Source organism: Danio rerio, chromosome 18, assembly GCF_049306965.1.
Source record: "Danio rerio strain Tuebingen ecotype United States chromosome 18, GRCz12tu, whole genome shotgun sequence".
Classification (NCBI taxonomy): Eukaryota; Metazoa; Chordata; class Actinopteri; order Cypriniformes; family Danionidae; genus Danio; species Danio rerio.
The window spans coordinates 21,955,292-21,971,232 of record NC_133193.1 but is presented as its reverse complement, the minus strand read 5'-3'; the positions used below and the strand labels follow the sequence as shown (position 1 = coordinate 21,971,232).

The following is a 15,941-nucleotide window of genomic DNA, read 5'->3' as shown; positions in this document are numbered from 1 at the left end:
CAATCAACAGAGCACATGACCGAATTTATCTCGGCATCAGGAATCAGAACATCACACTAGACAGGAGAAAGTCATATTTAGTTTTCTAATATGATATTTCTAAGCGAGCGTTTTCTAATTCTGGGTCGATAGTCGTTTCAATAAAGTGACAATATTATAAAACATGAAATGGTTGGGTTTTAAACCTGCACGTTTTCCGGAACAACCGAATGGGTTTTGTAATTTTTAGAATAGAAAATGATTTGCTGTGTTAGAAAATATGAATCTGTCTTTTCCAATCAAGTGCTGACTTCAGGTTTGGGGGACCAGAATGTCTCTTCAATGTCTTCTGAGCTACAGATGAGTCATTTAGTTCTCTTTGTCCCCTAACATAAAGTATTGTCGATCTTCAGCCTCTTACCATGTGCTGTTGTTTGTCTCTGTACAGCACAGCCTTGCCACTCTGCTTTCCCCTGTTGTGTGCCTATCCAAAAAAAAAAAAACAGGCAGAAGCAGAAGTCACGTCTACAGGCAGGAGACACCTGTGTTGTCAGTGGTTTGCAATCTCACGGCAAAGTGATTTTGTATCAATAGATGGACAAAAGCTGTGAATTAAAACTTTATTCCATCAAGAGTGAAACTGTTGATTTGTGTTTTGATTTAGGTCTGAGTTTTTATGATTAGTTTCTGCTTTTATTAAACTTACAGTGCCGCTTCCTCTTTTAGTATTGATATGACTCATTTGTTTTTGTAAGAGATGAGATGGTTAACCATATGACGCCTTTAATAGCCTCAGTTTTGGTTTGACTTTTGGTTCAATAAACACACAAATAAGAAACACGTGAACAAGAAGATTTAGGAAGATTAAATGAACCTAATAAAACAATTTTGCAGTTTTTATTGGCCATTTTATGTCCCAGGAAGTTTCTGTGCCTGACGATCGGGTTGTCGTCGTCACAATGCACAATGCACTGGCCCCTTACAGCTCCATTGCAGGTGGTGGGGAAAAGGTGGTTTTTCCATATCCAGATTTTAGGAAAGTTCTTACCCCAGGTGAAGATCAAATATCTTGTTTTTTTTTTTACGAGTGAAGGAAGGATGAAGCATGAGATTTACAGGCGGAACGGTGCAGCAGCAGCAATGCGGTCGGTGTATCAGTTCGTTGTGGGAATGAAGTAGCTGAGCCGAAAGGCAACGCTCTCGATTTAGTGGTCAGACTATGTTCCTACTCTCACCTATGGTCATGAGCTTTGGGTCATGACCGAGAGGACAAGATCTCGGATACAATCGGCCGAAACAAGTTCCCTTCGCAGGGCGGCAGAGCGCACCCTTATAGATAGGGTGAGGAGCTCTGTCACCCGGGAGGAGCTCGGAGTAAAGCTGCTGCTCCTCCACATCGGGAGAAGTCAGCTGAGGTGTCTCAGGCATCTGTTTCGGATGCCTCCTGGAAGACTACCTAGGGAGCTGTTCCAGGCATGTCCCACCGGGAGGAGGCCTTGGGGAAGATCCAGGACACGCTGGAGAGACTATGTCTCTTGGCTGGCCTGGGAATAAATCAGGATCCCCCAGAGGAGCTGGAGGAAGTGTCTGTGGAAAGGGAAGTCTGAGGTTCTCTCCTAAGAGAGAACTGCAACCCGGCCCCGGAAAAGTTGATGAAAATGAGTTATGGAAACAATCGTTTCATCTACTCAAAATGTTTGCCGTTGGTTCAAAATACTTCTTTAAAATGAGCTGGAGCAAAACAATTATTGAGTTTTATTTTGGGACTACTTGTTTTATGTACGTTTATTTTCCTTTGGCTTAATCCATTCATTCATCATTGGTATCCACAGTGGAATGAACTGCCAACTTATCCAGCATATGTTTTACACAGCGTATGCCCTTCCAGCTGCAACCCAGTACTGGAAAACATCCATAAACACTCAATCACACATATACACTACGGCCATTTTAGTTCATCCAATTCACCTATATCTCTAAAGAGTGGGGGAAACCAGAGCACCCGGAGGAAACCCACGCAAACACAGGGACAACATTCCAACTCCACACAGAAATGCCAACTGACCCAACCAGGATTCAAACCAGCGACCTGCTAGCCACTATGCCCCCTTGCTTTATGTTCAATCCAATTAAATTTGTAAAAACAAATTAACTTAATTCCTTCATGTTTTCTCAACACAAATATAGTGGAAGTACCCAACATTTATAGTGTGGATGAGAAACTTGTTACTAAATAATAAATGAATTCAATCTTACTGAAAGCAAATTTGTTGTGATGACCTTAAAAAAAAAATTCAATTCTTTTTGTGCATTTTGATCAACTTTTTTTCTAGAATTGTCTTCTTTAACTCTTTAACTGCCTGCTCTATCAAACGGTTGACCATATTTTAACTATCTTAAATAAAGTTTTAAATGATGGTGTACACTACACCGCATTGTTGGTTTACAAAAAATATCACTACTACACTTGATTTTGGTTTTATTGTAAAAAAAAAAAGAAGAAGAAGAAAAGAATGTTAAATGAGAATCTAAAATATTTTGTCATATTTCAAAGTATAAAGATGATTTAGTATTCAAAAAATGTTTAATTTGATTATTTTTAAAATAAACTGCATGGTCTTACACTTCATATTTTCTGATTTTTGTAACATTAATTCATTGAATATACTGGGGTAAAATATATTGCTCATATTATAAGGATATGGCGGGGGAAATGTAATTTAATGCAGTGCTTCTTGTACAATCTGAGACCCACTTTAAATCGGATATCACTCAGCTTGTGGAGATCGCTGATTTTGAAAGAAAACAGACCTTAAACGCACCGGATTTTGCATTGGCATTCAATTCGCCGGAAACGCTTAATTATAAAGGAACCTTATAAGGATAAAGGAACCTTATAAAGTATCTCAGAATATTACACAGCACCAAAAATGTAAAAATATATATTGAATATATTTAATATTTTTTTGTCAACAGCAGACGGCAACTCGCCCTGACGCAGATTCCAGAGTCTCTGTGGTCTAATTAGGACCACTCCTCAGCGCTCGCCATGACAACGAGACAACAGTGACGTGCCTTGTAAAAATTTGCATATGCATTCCTATAAAGCTCGTGTGCTCTCTGTCAGCGTTGTCAGTTCGCCCGGTGTAGCTGCTTGTACTTGACCAAGGTGAGTTCAATACCGACGGTACGAGTGGAGCTACGCCAAACTCACGAAGTCCGCTTCGTGATGCTTCACCCGGGCCCGTCTGTGCTGTAGTTCCTTGCGGTTTGCGTACATAAACGCAATATCGCGAAGAACATTACGTGTTTGTTGCTCGAAATGTGCCGCCGAGCAACATCCAGTGAATACTGGCACGGCCTGGCGCCCGGTCTTTCCGTGCACTCCCTGGGGCGAGGCGGCCTTTGAGCCCTAGGCAGGGAGCAAACAACCCCCGAGGACCCTCAGGGAAACACGGGCGGCCGGTAGTGGGACCTCGCTGCGAGGGTTATGGTGGGTGGGAGTAGCGAGGCCCACTCATCTTCTATTTTAAACTATAGTTTCAAACTTTAGTTTACTATAGTTTGAAATAGAAACCATGGTAACTGTCATGATTAAACCTTTAGCAAAGAGCGTAGAATGACCAAGAGCAACAGACCCGGATTCCGCCATTTTGAAATGATAGCGATCGCTCGTCATTGCTGTCGCGATGGAAAGCAGCTGCTTTGTTTTTATTTAATTTATTCAAAAAGCGCGTTATTGTTTCCCAAATTGTAGAGTGTCGCCTCTTGGTAATTCTATGCTCTTTGCTCCATGTCTGACTGTTGTAATGTTTTGCTTTGTTTTTCAGCTGAGTTGTTGAGCAAAGAAGGACTATTGAAGACAACAGTTGAAGACAACCGCGGGTTATATTCACGAGCGCGCGCATTATAATGTTTCCGGGCTGTTTTCTGAAAGTCTGTCTTGTTTAGATAAGTTTGCATGTCAAACTAAATAAACTATACTCTTTCTAAACACCTGTCTCGTGTTTTTTTTGTCCTCTACAGCAATGCACTGTCATATAAGTCTGTTGAATGCATTTGTATGCAACATGGTTTGACAATACAGAAGTCTAACAAATAGTTGTTATAAATGTACTTTCATTAGTCAACATTTGGTGTTATGGTTGTTTCATAACTATATTTATTATTATTCTGTATGTTTAAAACCAGCAAATTATACTATATATTTAACATGTCACATATACTTACTGTTATTTTAAAATTTGCCAAATAAAATGTCCTAAGACAAGAATGGGTGTTGTTTTGGTTTTATGTCAACCTACTGTAGGTTTTAGGTTGACTGCAGCAGGTATAGGCATTATACACACACACACACACACACACACACAAAGTGCTGCGGTGAAATGTGTTACTCTCTCCTCAATGCTGACCATGCAAAAAAAAAAAAAAAAACACAAACTAATTATTTTAAATGTTAAAGTTTAAAATAATTAAAAACTGTGTCAATTCTCAATAAAAAGTTACAAATAATTATAAAAGCAAAAATAAAGTCGGCAACACCCAAAACCAAAGAATCCAATATTTTATTGTTATAATTATTATTTACTTAAAAAATCTCATGACAACAAACTTTTCTATTGTTTCTAATATAAATTCATAGGTGGAAACACTGCTCTGAAAAATACTTAGCAACAAACTCACAACCTGGGAGCTGACAGTGGAGCTTTTGTGTGTGGATGGCTATGTGTATCATGTTTTTGTGATTCCCTGTGATGATTTCTGTGCACATGTTACCTTACTGAGGCGATGGAATTTAATTTTGGCTTAGTTGCCAGAAAGATACATAAAACTGTTAACATCTGTACATTATGGCAGTATGCAATATACAATAAATGTAAGAAGTTATATGAGGAGAGGCTAACTAGCTAACAATGTAGCTTTCAAGTACACAGTTCAATATAACAACAATATAACTTAAAACACAGCCTTATTTTAGAAACCCTCAAAAACATTTGAACACATTTTACTTACTCATTGTAGATTCTTATTTGAAGCATAAAACATATCAGACTACATCTGAATTGATGGAAAGAGAATAAAGCACACTCAGCAGTAAACAAATCAAACACCTGACTCCCTTAAAGGGCCAGCATTTTCTGAAAACTTTTTCTAACACCTTTGTGTTTAGAATTAGACAGACAGCCTGTGGGAGTGTGGTGATGCCTAAATCATTGTTTTCAGCCTTCAAAATGCACGTCTCTATAATTAGCAACATAAAGCATCAGAGTGGATGGGACAGTAATGGTTGAACAGTAATTTGCTATTTATTGTCAAAGTTACTATCTGTAATGAGTACATAAAATAAATTACTGTAATTTATTCTTTGCAATACACAATTTCATACAAAGTCTACTCCTTTTACAGAAAAATACTGTTTCCTTTTATTACAGCAAAACACTGGCTATTTTACAGTTATTTACTGCACAATCTACAGGGTAACACTGCAGTTATACTAATTAAACACACTTGATCAAACTAAATCTAAAGGTAGTGTGTTGAAGCAGGGCTGGAACTAAATTCTGCTGGGCTGCGGCCCTCCAGGAGTTTGACATCCCTGGTACATAGCATATTCTCAAAGGAACTGCCTACATTTATCACAATCACAATCATATCATTGAATAAAAACAATAAAAATATAAAAACTTCATCCAAAGCAAAAAAATAGATTAATAATAATAATAATAAATAATAATCTGATCCTCATGTTGTTCCAAACCTGTAGTAATAAAAAAGAAATAAAATAAAATGACAAAAAGACTCACTAGTTAACCCTTCACTATCTGTTTTACTATAATACGAGGAGTTCTTTTGACAATGTGAATTTTTATGATAATTAATACTAGAGGATGACATTTAAAATATTGTCTAGCTAGCACATGCCCTTATGTCGTTACAAACTGTTGGGCTTTTCTGTAGCACAAAAGTTGGACTTAAGTTCGCTTCTGGTGTGCGACCGGCTTTACAAAAATGTCCTGTGGTAATCCTGTGGTATTTCAGCAGTACAACATAAATTTACCACACAAAAAATGAGCAAAGCTAAATATGACAGGCTTACTACAGCACTTTCTGCAGTAAAAATTCACAGGAATTTACCATTGGATGAAGTATGTGGTTTCTCTATTGTTTTTGTGTGGTAATACCAACACAGCTAAATATCACAGGATTGCTACAGCAATTTCTGCAGTACAATATCACAAGAATTAGCTTTTTTATTCTGTCTTTTTCTAAAACATTTTTTTTTCTCAGAGCAAGGTAAAATCAGTATGTTCTGCATTTAAGCTGTTTAATTAAGAAATACCTATTCTTACAAAGTAACATCACATGTATTCATATTTATTGTAAAAACTTTTTTAGTGTGCAAATGTTTGTGTACTGGAATAAATTTGCAATTGAAACAACAAGATGACCGACACCCTCCATTACAAACATTACCTGCGGTATTCTATGTGGTAAACCATCAAATGTTATGTGGTAACTGTGTAGTACTTTGTTGTTTTTTGGGACGTTTTACCACAGGATTCTGTGCTGTACAGTATGTAATACTCCTGTAGTATTCTTGTGGTAGTGTATCACTTTCATATTTTGGTAGTATTTACCACAGGATTCTGTTATACAATATGTAATATTCCTGGGATATTCTTGTGGTAGAGTGTGTGGTATTACTGTTATATTCCTGTAATATTTTTGTGGTAGCATGTGGTATTTCATGTGGTAAACCATCAAATGTGCAAAATAAAAATTATGTGATAATTGTGTAGTACTTTGTTGTTTTTTTGGGAGGTTTTACCACAGGATTCTGTGTTGTACAGTATGTAATACTCCTGCAGTATTCTTGTGGTAGTGTGTGGTATCACTTAAACATTTCTGTGGCACCACAGGATTCTGTTGCTTAGTATGTAATACTCCTGTAGTATTCTAGATATATTAGATGTATATAAGTTCCTATTTACAGTTTTTTTGAATTGCTTAAGCACGATTTTCAAAACAGGGCCCGTGTTTTCAAAACAGTACACACAATTAGCACAACCACACACCCAATTAGCAAAACACTACAGATCCTTTGCATAATTAAACACTCTTATAAAAACTATAGACTTCTGTTTAAAAACCACACTTTTTACCATAAGAAACACACATTTTCACATTTACTATACACTGTTTGCACGAGTTACACACTGCTGTGATAAACCTAAAACACTTTTAGCACTTCTGCTTCCCTATGATTAGAGTAGGCTACCATCAACAAAGTACAAATATAAAGTAAATTCACCAAACACTACTCAAGAACAATGTTGCACCTTGAAGAAACTCATTTATTCCTCAACATGTCCAACATGTTGGCATGAAGATTCAAAGTACTGTAACATGTCACTTTACGTATTGAACTGTAAGATAGATCTGGCATGAGAATTATCAATTGCAATGTTGTCCTTAGCAAGACACCTTGGAAAGAAGTGTCTTGAATGTAGAATCTTGTATTGCTGCTACCTCCATCTGGTCACAGGCCTCCTTCATGGCTTGGATGAGGGGTACCTCAGCTTGGAGACGGAGATCATATACTTTCCACCACTATGCAGAGAAAAACTCTTCAATAAGGATGAGGAATGGAGAGTATGGTGGAAGATAAAGGACGGTAAAATGTGGATGTTGCTAAAACCAGTTCTGAACCAGAGCAGAACGGTGGAAAGACACATTGTCCCAGACAACAATGTATTGCGTATGATCGATTTCATTTGCTGCTGTTATGTTGTGCAATTGGTCCAAGAATGTAAGTATATGTGCTGTGTTGTAAGGGCTCATATGGTCATGGCAGTGGAGGACCCATTCTTTGTAATGGCTGCACAGAGTGTTACTGTATATTTCCCCCACGTTGCCCTGGGACATTGACTGTAAGCCCTGTGGCCAATGATGTTTCTTCTACTCCGTTTTCACGTCAGGTTGAACACACCATCATCTACGTAAGCAAACTCATGCTAGATCTCCTCTCCATCCATTCATAAAACTACGTGTAGAACAGTGTCAGGCAAAATTGTGTAGATCTAGTATTACAGTACAGTAAAAGATTATGAGACAGTATGCAAGATCACACTGCTAAAGTGAATACATACCTCTGCATAATCATGCCACAATCTTTTCACCCTTTCGAAATTGTGCTCGAAAGGCACTCCATAAATTTGCTTCATTTGAATATATATATATGTATATATATATATATATATATATATATATATATATATATATATATATATATATATATATATATATATATTTTTTTTTTTATGGTGTGTGACAGTGTTGATATTGAGACCTGATGGTTATCATTGAAACTGGCATTTTATAGTGCTTAAACACCTGATTGGTGTGTCTACAAATAATCAAACAAGTGTTTGCACACTGCTTTGGTATTGCAAGGAAGTGACTTTATGATAGATTTTAGTGTGTAATGTATGTTAAGTGTGTTTAGTGTTTTGCAAATCACTGTGTGTAGAGTTTTGCAACAAGTGTGAAGCTGACAATGTGCTTATAGTTGTGCAAATATGGGCTGATGTTTTGATACGTGTGTGTAAGGTTTTGCTAATAGTGTACTACTTTTAATTTTAGTGTGTAAGCAATCCAAAAAAACTGTAAATAGGGTATATGCCGAGCTAGTGCTGTTTCCATGCTGATACTTCCGGTGACCTGTTATTGTGAACTTTTTTTCCATTTTATACGGTTCCTTATACAGCATCGATGTTGTAATGTCATTAAAATACATTCAGTTAAATAAACTTTTGCATTCATTTAGTTGCTCAAGCGTAAAACGAGACAAAAAGCTGTTTACTCGCACGCGCCCGTCAGAATTGGCAGGCTAACGCAGAAGCTCCATTCCAGTATTTTACTATAAACCGACATATAAACTATTTGGTAGAGGCTGATATTTTAGAAAATATGGGATTTGTTGAAAGAAATGTATTGTGTTAACTAGACATTAGGAGTTGAGAAATGCAATCTAGTTTTTTTTTTTATTATTATTAAAGGGTTAAAGAAATCAAAGTTATGTCTGTGATCCAACTAATTCAAGATTTGATTGTATTTGCTCAAAAAAAAAAAACAGCAGGTCAAAAACAAATGACAACTGCTGCACAAATTTAAGAATCATATAATAATCAAATATTAAATAACATCAACAATAAAAAAACAATCCATTCATTTTACTGATGCAAGTCTTGGAGCTTACGCTGCTATTCTGAACCAATAATCGGAAACAGAAAGCCGTTGAAGGATGGTGTGTTTAAATCCATTATTTATCTGACTCCATTGTAACTGACTCCATTATAGTTGTTTTTCATCACTGATAAAGAGAAAAAATCTCTACGTCTTAAAGCAGGCAAAGTTGTTTATTAAGTTACATGTTTAAATATACAGACATTATAATGGCACAAACTAACATACTGTATTAAGAAATTAGCTGTAACATATGCACTGCTGAGCAACACAGTGAAACTGCCTTTGTTAGCATATGAGGCTACGCACTGGTATGCGGGAGATGCAGAGTAAAAGCCATTCTCCCAGATCAACAGTTACCTTTCCTTATACCCTGAGCAAAGCATTGTCAGACATGAGTGAAAACTAACCCCCAAGACCAGCTGAACGTGAGAGAAAAGTTGAAGAGATAAAGTGGGGGAGAAGAACATTAACATACTCTCCTAAGGTCATGACTCAGCAATAGTAAATATAATGTAGATTGAAATATAATTAATCAATGTCTCTGTTGATTTCATCACTACAACACTGAAAACTGTCATATGACACCAAACATGACAAAATTATCCGAAGGAAGATCACGAGCAGATTGTGTATGGTGAAGAGCACATGGTTACAGTAAGGAAATGGCAGAGATGTGTATAGGAGCTGTGAGGAACTCACCAGGAGGACCCATCCCATGCTTGGAATGTCTCAGGAGTCCTTCATTTAGCATAGAAGGAATAGTATACAATATTTTTTCAGCTTGACCTCCATACAAAAAAGTTGCCAGAGGTTTCAATACAAGTAAAGCCGACAATAAAACACTGAAAATACAGCACAAAAATACTAAGTAACCAAAGCTGAGATGAATAAAGCAGACATGTTTTCTTACATTTATTTATTTATATACACAATGAACAAAAAACCCAATGTCATGGAGAACAACAACAACAAACACAATGAATAACAGCTACAAAATCAAACGTATTCAGTTTTAAAAAGCTGAATTAATTGACATTTGTATTATCAAACCATGTTTGAACGTATCTTTTTTTCTTCAAATCCTTCACTTCTCTAACTGCTCATCAGATTTCATCGGGGATCAGTTGGATCCGAAAAACTGCACCACTGTCCCATAAAGGCCAAACAGAAAATCAGGTGTGCGTTCACAAACAGTCTTCATGAGCATGAACGTGAAGGCCATCTCCACAAGCTCCTTCTTAAACTCTTTGGCTGCTGCCACATGCTGAAGTAACGTCTGCACTCCTTTAGATAGATGACTGGCCCAAACCTGAAAATATGCAAGTGATACTATTTAAATGGAGGAACCATTCGCGTAAAGCCATCAGAAATGCGTACAGTTTAGCAATCTGACAGACCTGTTCTTGGGAAGATCTCAGTTTTTTAGTCAGACTCTCAGCAGCTTGAGACAGAACGCTCTGCTCCAGAAGATCTGCTATTCTGATCAACTCTGCCGCCATTTCTCTCGCAGCTCGAGCCTCTTCTGCATTGACTGAAACAAAAATACACAGCATTCAAAATTTTGTTACTGCTATCATAATACTTCAGTGAATAATCTACTACTGTACTTGGCCTTAGTAAAGAGTCCATCAAATGAACATACAGAAGTAGGTACACACTACTCTTATGGCATACTTTTATTTGGATAATAACTAGTAGGAAACAAATTGAATGCATTAACCATGAAAGAATATATATATATATATATATATATATATATATATATATATATATATATATATATATATATATGTTAACCACAAATGCACCAGCTCCGCGATGCACATCCAAAACCTGACGCATTGGGTTAAATTAGGCTCCATGGTCAGTCCATTACTTCCACTTTGTCTCTACTTCAGGGAACAGAACCAATCCTGTGACGTCAGACAGAGTGGTATTGCAAGATGGTGGCTCCCCAGCATTAAAGGCTAAAGCAGGCCCCTTTAAAAAAATTGGTTACATTAATCGTGTTTGTTCTATATACATTTTCATAAAAGTGGAAATCAATTAAGAAAATATCGTAAACTTGACTGACTGCTTAACTTCCACTAGTCTGTCTGTGCTGCAAAACATTTAAGATTTCGAAACTGCTACTCTTCTGGAACACAGTTTTCATTATTTTTTGGGGGGCAGGGGTGAGGGGGTGGGGACATTAACTAGTATTGAAGAATTCTACTTCGCAGCAAGAAAGGTAATTATAACAACTACCTAAAAGTCCCATGAAGTGCTTTGAAACATGCACTTTTATTCAATGTTTGATGTAATCTTTACTGAAACACGGAGAGGTCGGAACATAGTGTAACTCCTCCTTTAAAAAAAAAAAAAAATTCAACCAAAATGCCACCAGAGTTTTGTTTCATCATCACCGTTCTGCCAGTGAGAGTGGTTAAGTTGAAGCACATCAAAAAAAAGCACATGAGAAGAGACGTATAAAAGAAACGTTGATCCATTTGAGCGAAAGAGACAAACTACAAGCTTTACATGTTTATATTGGTTTTAAATCTTCTAAACAAGAATTTTGTTGCTGTTTTAGGGCTTATGGATAACTTAAAAGCTAACAATACTGATACTAACATGTAAAACACTTTATTTTAATTCCATTGACCCTTTAAAGCTGGGATGTCAAACTCAATTCCTGGAGGGCCGAAGCCCTGCACAGTTTAGTTCCAACCCTGCTCCAACACACTTACCTGTAGGTTTCAAACAAGCCTGAAGGACTCAAATAGTTTGATCAGGTGTGTTTAATTAGGGTTGGAACTAAACTGTGCAGAGCTGCGGCCCTTTTGGAACTGAGTTTGACACCTGTGCTTTAAAGGGTTTGTTCACAAAACATTAAATTTCTGTTATTAATTTAGGCTGATATATACCTCTGCATCAAGCGCACGTGTATGCTCTGGCGCAGCCTGCGCGTGGACGAATAGCCCTCGCCGTTGCGTACCTTTCCAAAAATGTAACTACATGTTGTAACAACACATAACGCAAGAGCTGGTGAACGCGTTGGAGTGAGTGTTTACGATAGAGTCCCAAGAAGGAGGTGGAAAGTTTTGTTTTTATCTTATGATTGAAGTTTTTGCATGTATCCCGGTTCCTGCCTCAAAATTAGCGAGTTTGAGCTACTTCTATATTAAGGTAGCGTTCAGAAAAATTAAAACCCATCAAAGAAACTCGACAAAGGAACTTAAAAACCTACTGCCAGCTAATTTCGGAAGTGTTATTGCAGAGCAACACAAACAGTGCACTGAAGTATAAATGCACAACAACGCATGCGCCACAACGATCACTCGACGCAGAAGCATAAACTTCTTAAGCTTAACTCAACATCATGCTGTTCCAGCCCCATTTCCATCAATCTTTGGACACAAATACAGATATTTTAGACAGAATCTGAGCTCTCTGACTCTTCACAACTGTCAAAACATTCCATGAGAGCTCAAAAACAACTTTATTCGCCAATGCCTTCTCTTCCTCATCAGGTCTGCGCCTACTACGTTGCACAATATATAGCTTTAGCATCGATATCGCAATGTGTGCATCCGCAATAGTAATATCACTGGTTCTCCTATGTCAAGTGTGGCTTACTGTTGACCAGGAGCTTGTAGATTAATGGCGAAGTTAAACTATTGTGGATTTAAAGTTAATTAATTGCATTTGTTTGGTTTTTCTGTTAAACATATCAAGTGAGTTTAAAGCATTCAGGCACAAGAAACCACTTTGCTTTAACAAAAACTAATTACATTTTTGTAGTGAAGTCGTTTTACATTAGATTTTTTGTGTCCAACTCCCATTAAGACTTTTCAATCAAGTTTCCCCCCCTAAAAATCTAGTTCAAAGTTGATTTTAATGATTTATGCAGATGCACTCCACTATAAAACCACCCAAAAAATCCTGAAATAATAAATTCTTCACAAAAAGAAATGTTCAGTCCATTGGTGAAAATATATATCTTATCACAATGTAGCTGTAAAACAAAATATTCCAATGTCTATTTCTTCCAATATTGTGCAGCCCTATTAGAGGCAGGCAATATGAAATATTTGCCATTAGAGTCAGAAGCGCAACACACAAGTATCGTATTGCCTTTAGTAAATGTGCATTCGGAAGTGTTTTTTTTTAAGAGCTCAAAAGTGTTCTTGGAGCTTCATTTGATTACAGTTTAACCACTGAAAACAGCATATTTTTGGTCCCTTTCTGGACCACTGCTGTATATGGAGGGTCAAAGAGCTCTCTGATTTTATCTAAAAATTCCTAATTTGTATAACGAAGATGAACAAAGGTGTCAGATGAGGGACTACTGGATTTTCTGAATCCATACCATTCTTAACATTTGCAAAGTGAGCACTCATTAAGATTTTCATTGATGAGATAAGCCCACAAGCATGACCCTCTGAAAACCCCTCAGTGATGGGTTGAGTTTTGTAAACACATTCCTATGGCTAACTTAAAAACAAAGGAGAGACAACAAGAAATGTCCTTCCTCATAGAACATTCCACTATAAAAGTATACTATCAAAAATATATACTATAGTAAAAAACAAGGTGACTTGTCAGATGTGAGATAAAACCGCTAGTATCAGGTTGAAGTTTCAGTTGACATGCTTGAGGTTGCTTGACATACATAAATGTGGTTATGGTGAATGCCATTACAATTTCAGATTGCTTCTCTTGTTTTCTGTATAAAATTATTAATATATGTAAGATTTTATTAGGGGCAACGCGGTGGCACAGTAGGTAGAGCTGTTTCCTCACAGCAAGAAGATCGCTGGTTCGCCATTTCTGTGTGGAGTTTGCATGTTCTCCCCGTGTGAGTTGTGAGTTTCCTCTGGGTGCTCTGGTTCATCCCCCCCCCCCAAAAAGTTGACATTACTTTAAAAAGTGAGTAAATCCATTGTAACTTAAAACAATTAAACTTACTGAAGTTCATTTTTATAATTATGCACATAATTCATTTACTTAAAAAAGTGAGTAAACTTGTTACCTTAAGTAAATTCAACTAATCACTTTGAAACCAATGGATTTACTCTCTTTAAGTGAAGCAAACTAAGAGCTTTTTACAGTGTATTTATTTGCCTTTTGATTTATAATTTGGTTCAGATAAATTGATATCAAAACTTATGTTTATATACAGTTTATTAGTTTGCAAATATAAAGATATAGGTTTTTGTATAAAACTAAATTTCAATTTTGGTGCGTCCCTGGAAATAATATGCATTAATCCTTTTTTATTGCCAGTATGTGAAGAGCTTGTAACAAAATTTTAAATATTAAACTTCCTTAACCTCCTAGATTAGAATTCAGACATTGAGCGCGCAGGAAATACCTGCTGCTTTTGCACAGTTAAATGAACATTCTAGAAACAGACATGTTCCTGTTGTAATGAAAGAATTTATTAACTCTTTCATGTAAGAGAAAACAAATTACCTGAAAGACCAGGCTGAACTTCATGCTGTAGTTCATGTAAAAGGTCTCTGTAGGTCGCTGGTGGACTTTGTCCGTCGGTTTCTATATCCCCATCACTGTCAATATGATTTGTAGACAGGTTATCTTCACGATAATCAAAGACCCTTCCCGATTCACCATTTTGGCAGTCTTTCTGGTCAAGAAAGGAAAGGAGCACCAGAGATGTATGTGGAATATGGTCAAAGTTCCTGTTGAAGTCCATCGAGCAGGCCTGTACAATGTCTCATACAGGTGCTCTGCAATTAAAAAACAAAAAGCAGCTCGTTTCATTATTATGAAAGATCCAGATAGTGGCTATTTCATTAGGACTGATATTTATTTAATAATTCACAATGGACACAACTGCATACAGTATACAAATGTACATTTTGACTAAACGTTACTCTTATTTACAGTTACTTTCATTGTATTCCACGTATTTAACGTTATACAAGAGTCTATCACACATTCCCTTGGTGGACTAATAACTTTCGTTTTAAAAGCCACAGAAAAACAACACAAGTCCATGGATATCTAACGTTGCAGCAAGCTACAGACGCAAATATTTATTAAACGTAACCCTAAATGTTCGGTTTTGCATAACGACTAACGTTAAAATCTCAACTTTCGGTGCGCTGACCGGAAGGTTAAACTGAAAAACTATGACTTATATTTAACGTTATTATGTACATAAGCGTAAAAATAAATTATATTGTCGCAACATTATATACACAGACCATGCTAACTTAAACACCGGCTAAATAACGTTACCGGTGGTCTAAAGTACTAAGTAAATACTACACTGAATTGTATATCTATTTTTGGAGACAAAGGTTCAAACTTTAATCAATATACCTATCAAATGTACTTTTGAGTAAAATTATAAATATTCGTTACTTACGTAAACTTTGAATACAAACAGGGAAGCATAATCAACACGCAACGCAATAAACAACAAGCCAAGTGCAGCGGGGAGTCTAGTAAAAACTCCCCGCCTTACTACGTGTCACGAATGACGCTGGAGTAGAGGGGCGTGTCCAGGAAGGCCGCTGAATTCCTGTAGTTGTGCAACGGAGAAATGCTGTTAAATGTGTTATTTGGTTCGTTATTTTTATTTTGTTGAATAACAAATAAATAATCGCAGTTGATGAGAATGATTCAAGTCAAACACAAACAGAAAGTCACTGTGTATACGTGATTTTATCCTCGTCTTTTTCAACTTCAGTGCAGAGGGTTGG

At 36.7% G+C, this 15,941-nt stretch overlaps 1 protein-coding gene across 3 annotated transcripts; it reads right to left on the bottom strand.

Moving 5' to 3' along the window:
- Positions 1-9,375: 9,375 nt before the first annotated feature.
- Positions 9,376-15,659, bottom strand: bida (BH3 interacting domain death agonist). 3 transcript variants are annotated; one of them, XM_073929220.1, is made up of 4 exons: positions 15,559-15,659; positions 14,686-14,960; positions 10,626-10,759; positions 9,376-10,537 (listed from the first exon to the last, which is right to left on the bottom strand). In XM_073929220.1, the coding sequence occupies exons 2-4, from the start codon at positions 14,924-14,926 to the stop codon at positions 10,349-10,351; spliced, it is 564 nt and encodes a 187-aa protein (XP_073785321.1). In that variant the 5' UTR covers positions 14,927-14,960; positions 15,559-15,659; the 3' UTR covers positions 9,376-10,348. The 3 variants fall into 3 exon arrangements, with proteins under 3 accessions (XP_073785321.1, XP_005159166.1, NP_001073295.1); XM_005159109.6 differs by having other exon boundaries at positions 15,605-15,659; NM_001079826.1 differs by lacking the exon at positions 15,559-15,659 and having other exon boundaries at positions 10,128-10,537; positions 14,686-14,944.
- Positions 15,660-15,941: the final 282 nt, after the last annotated feature.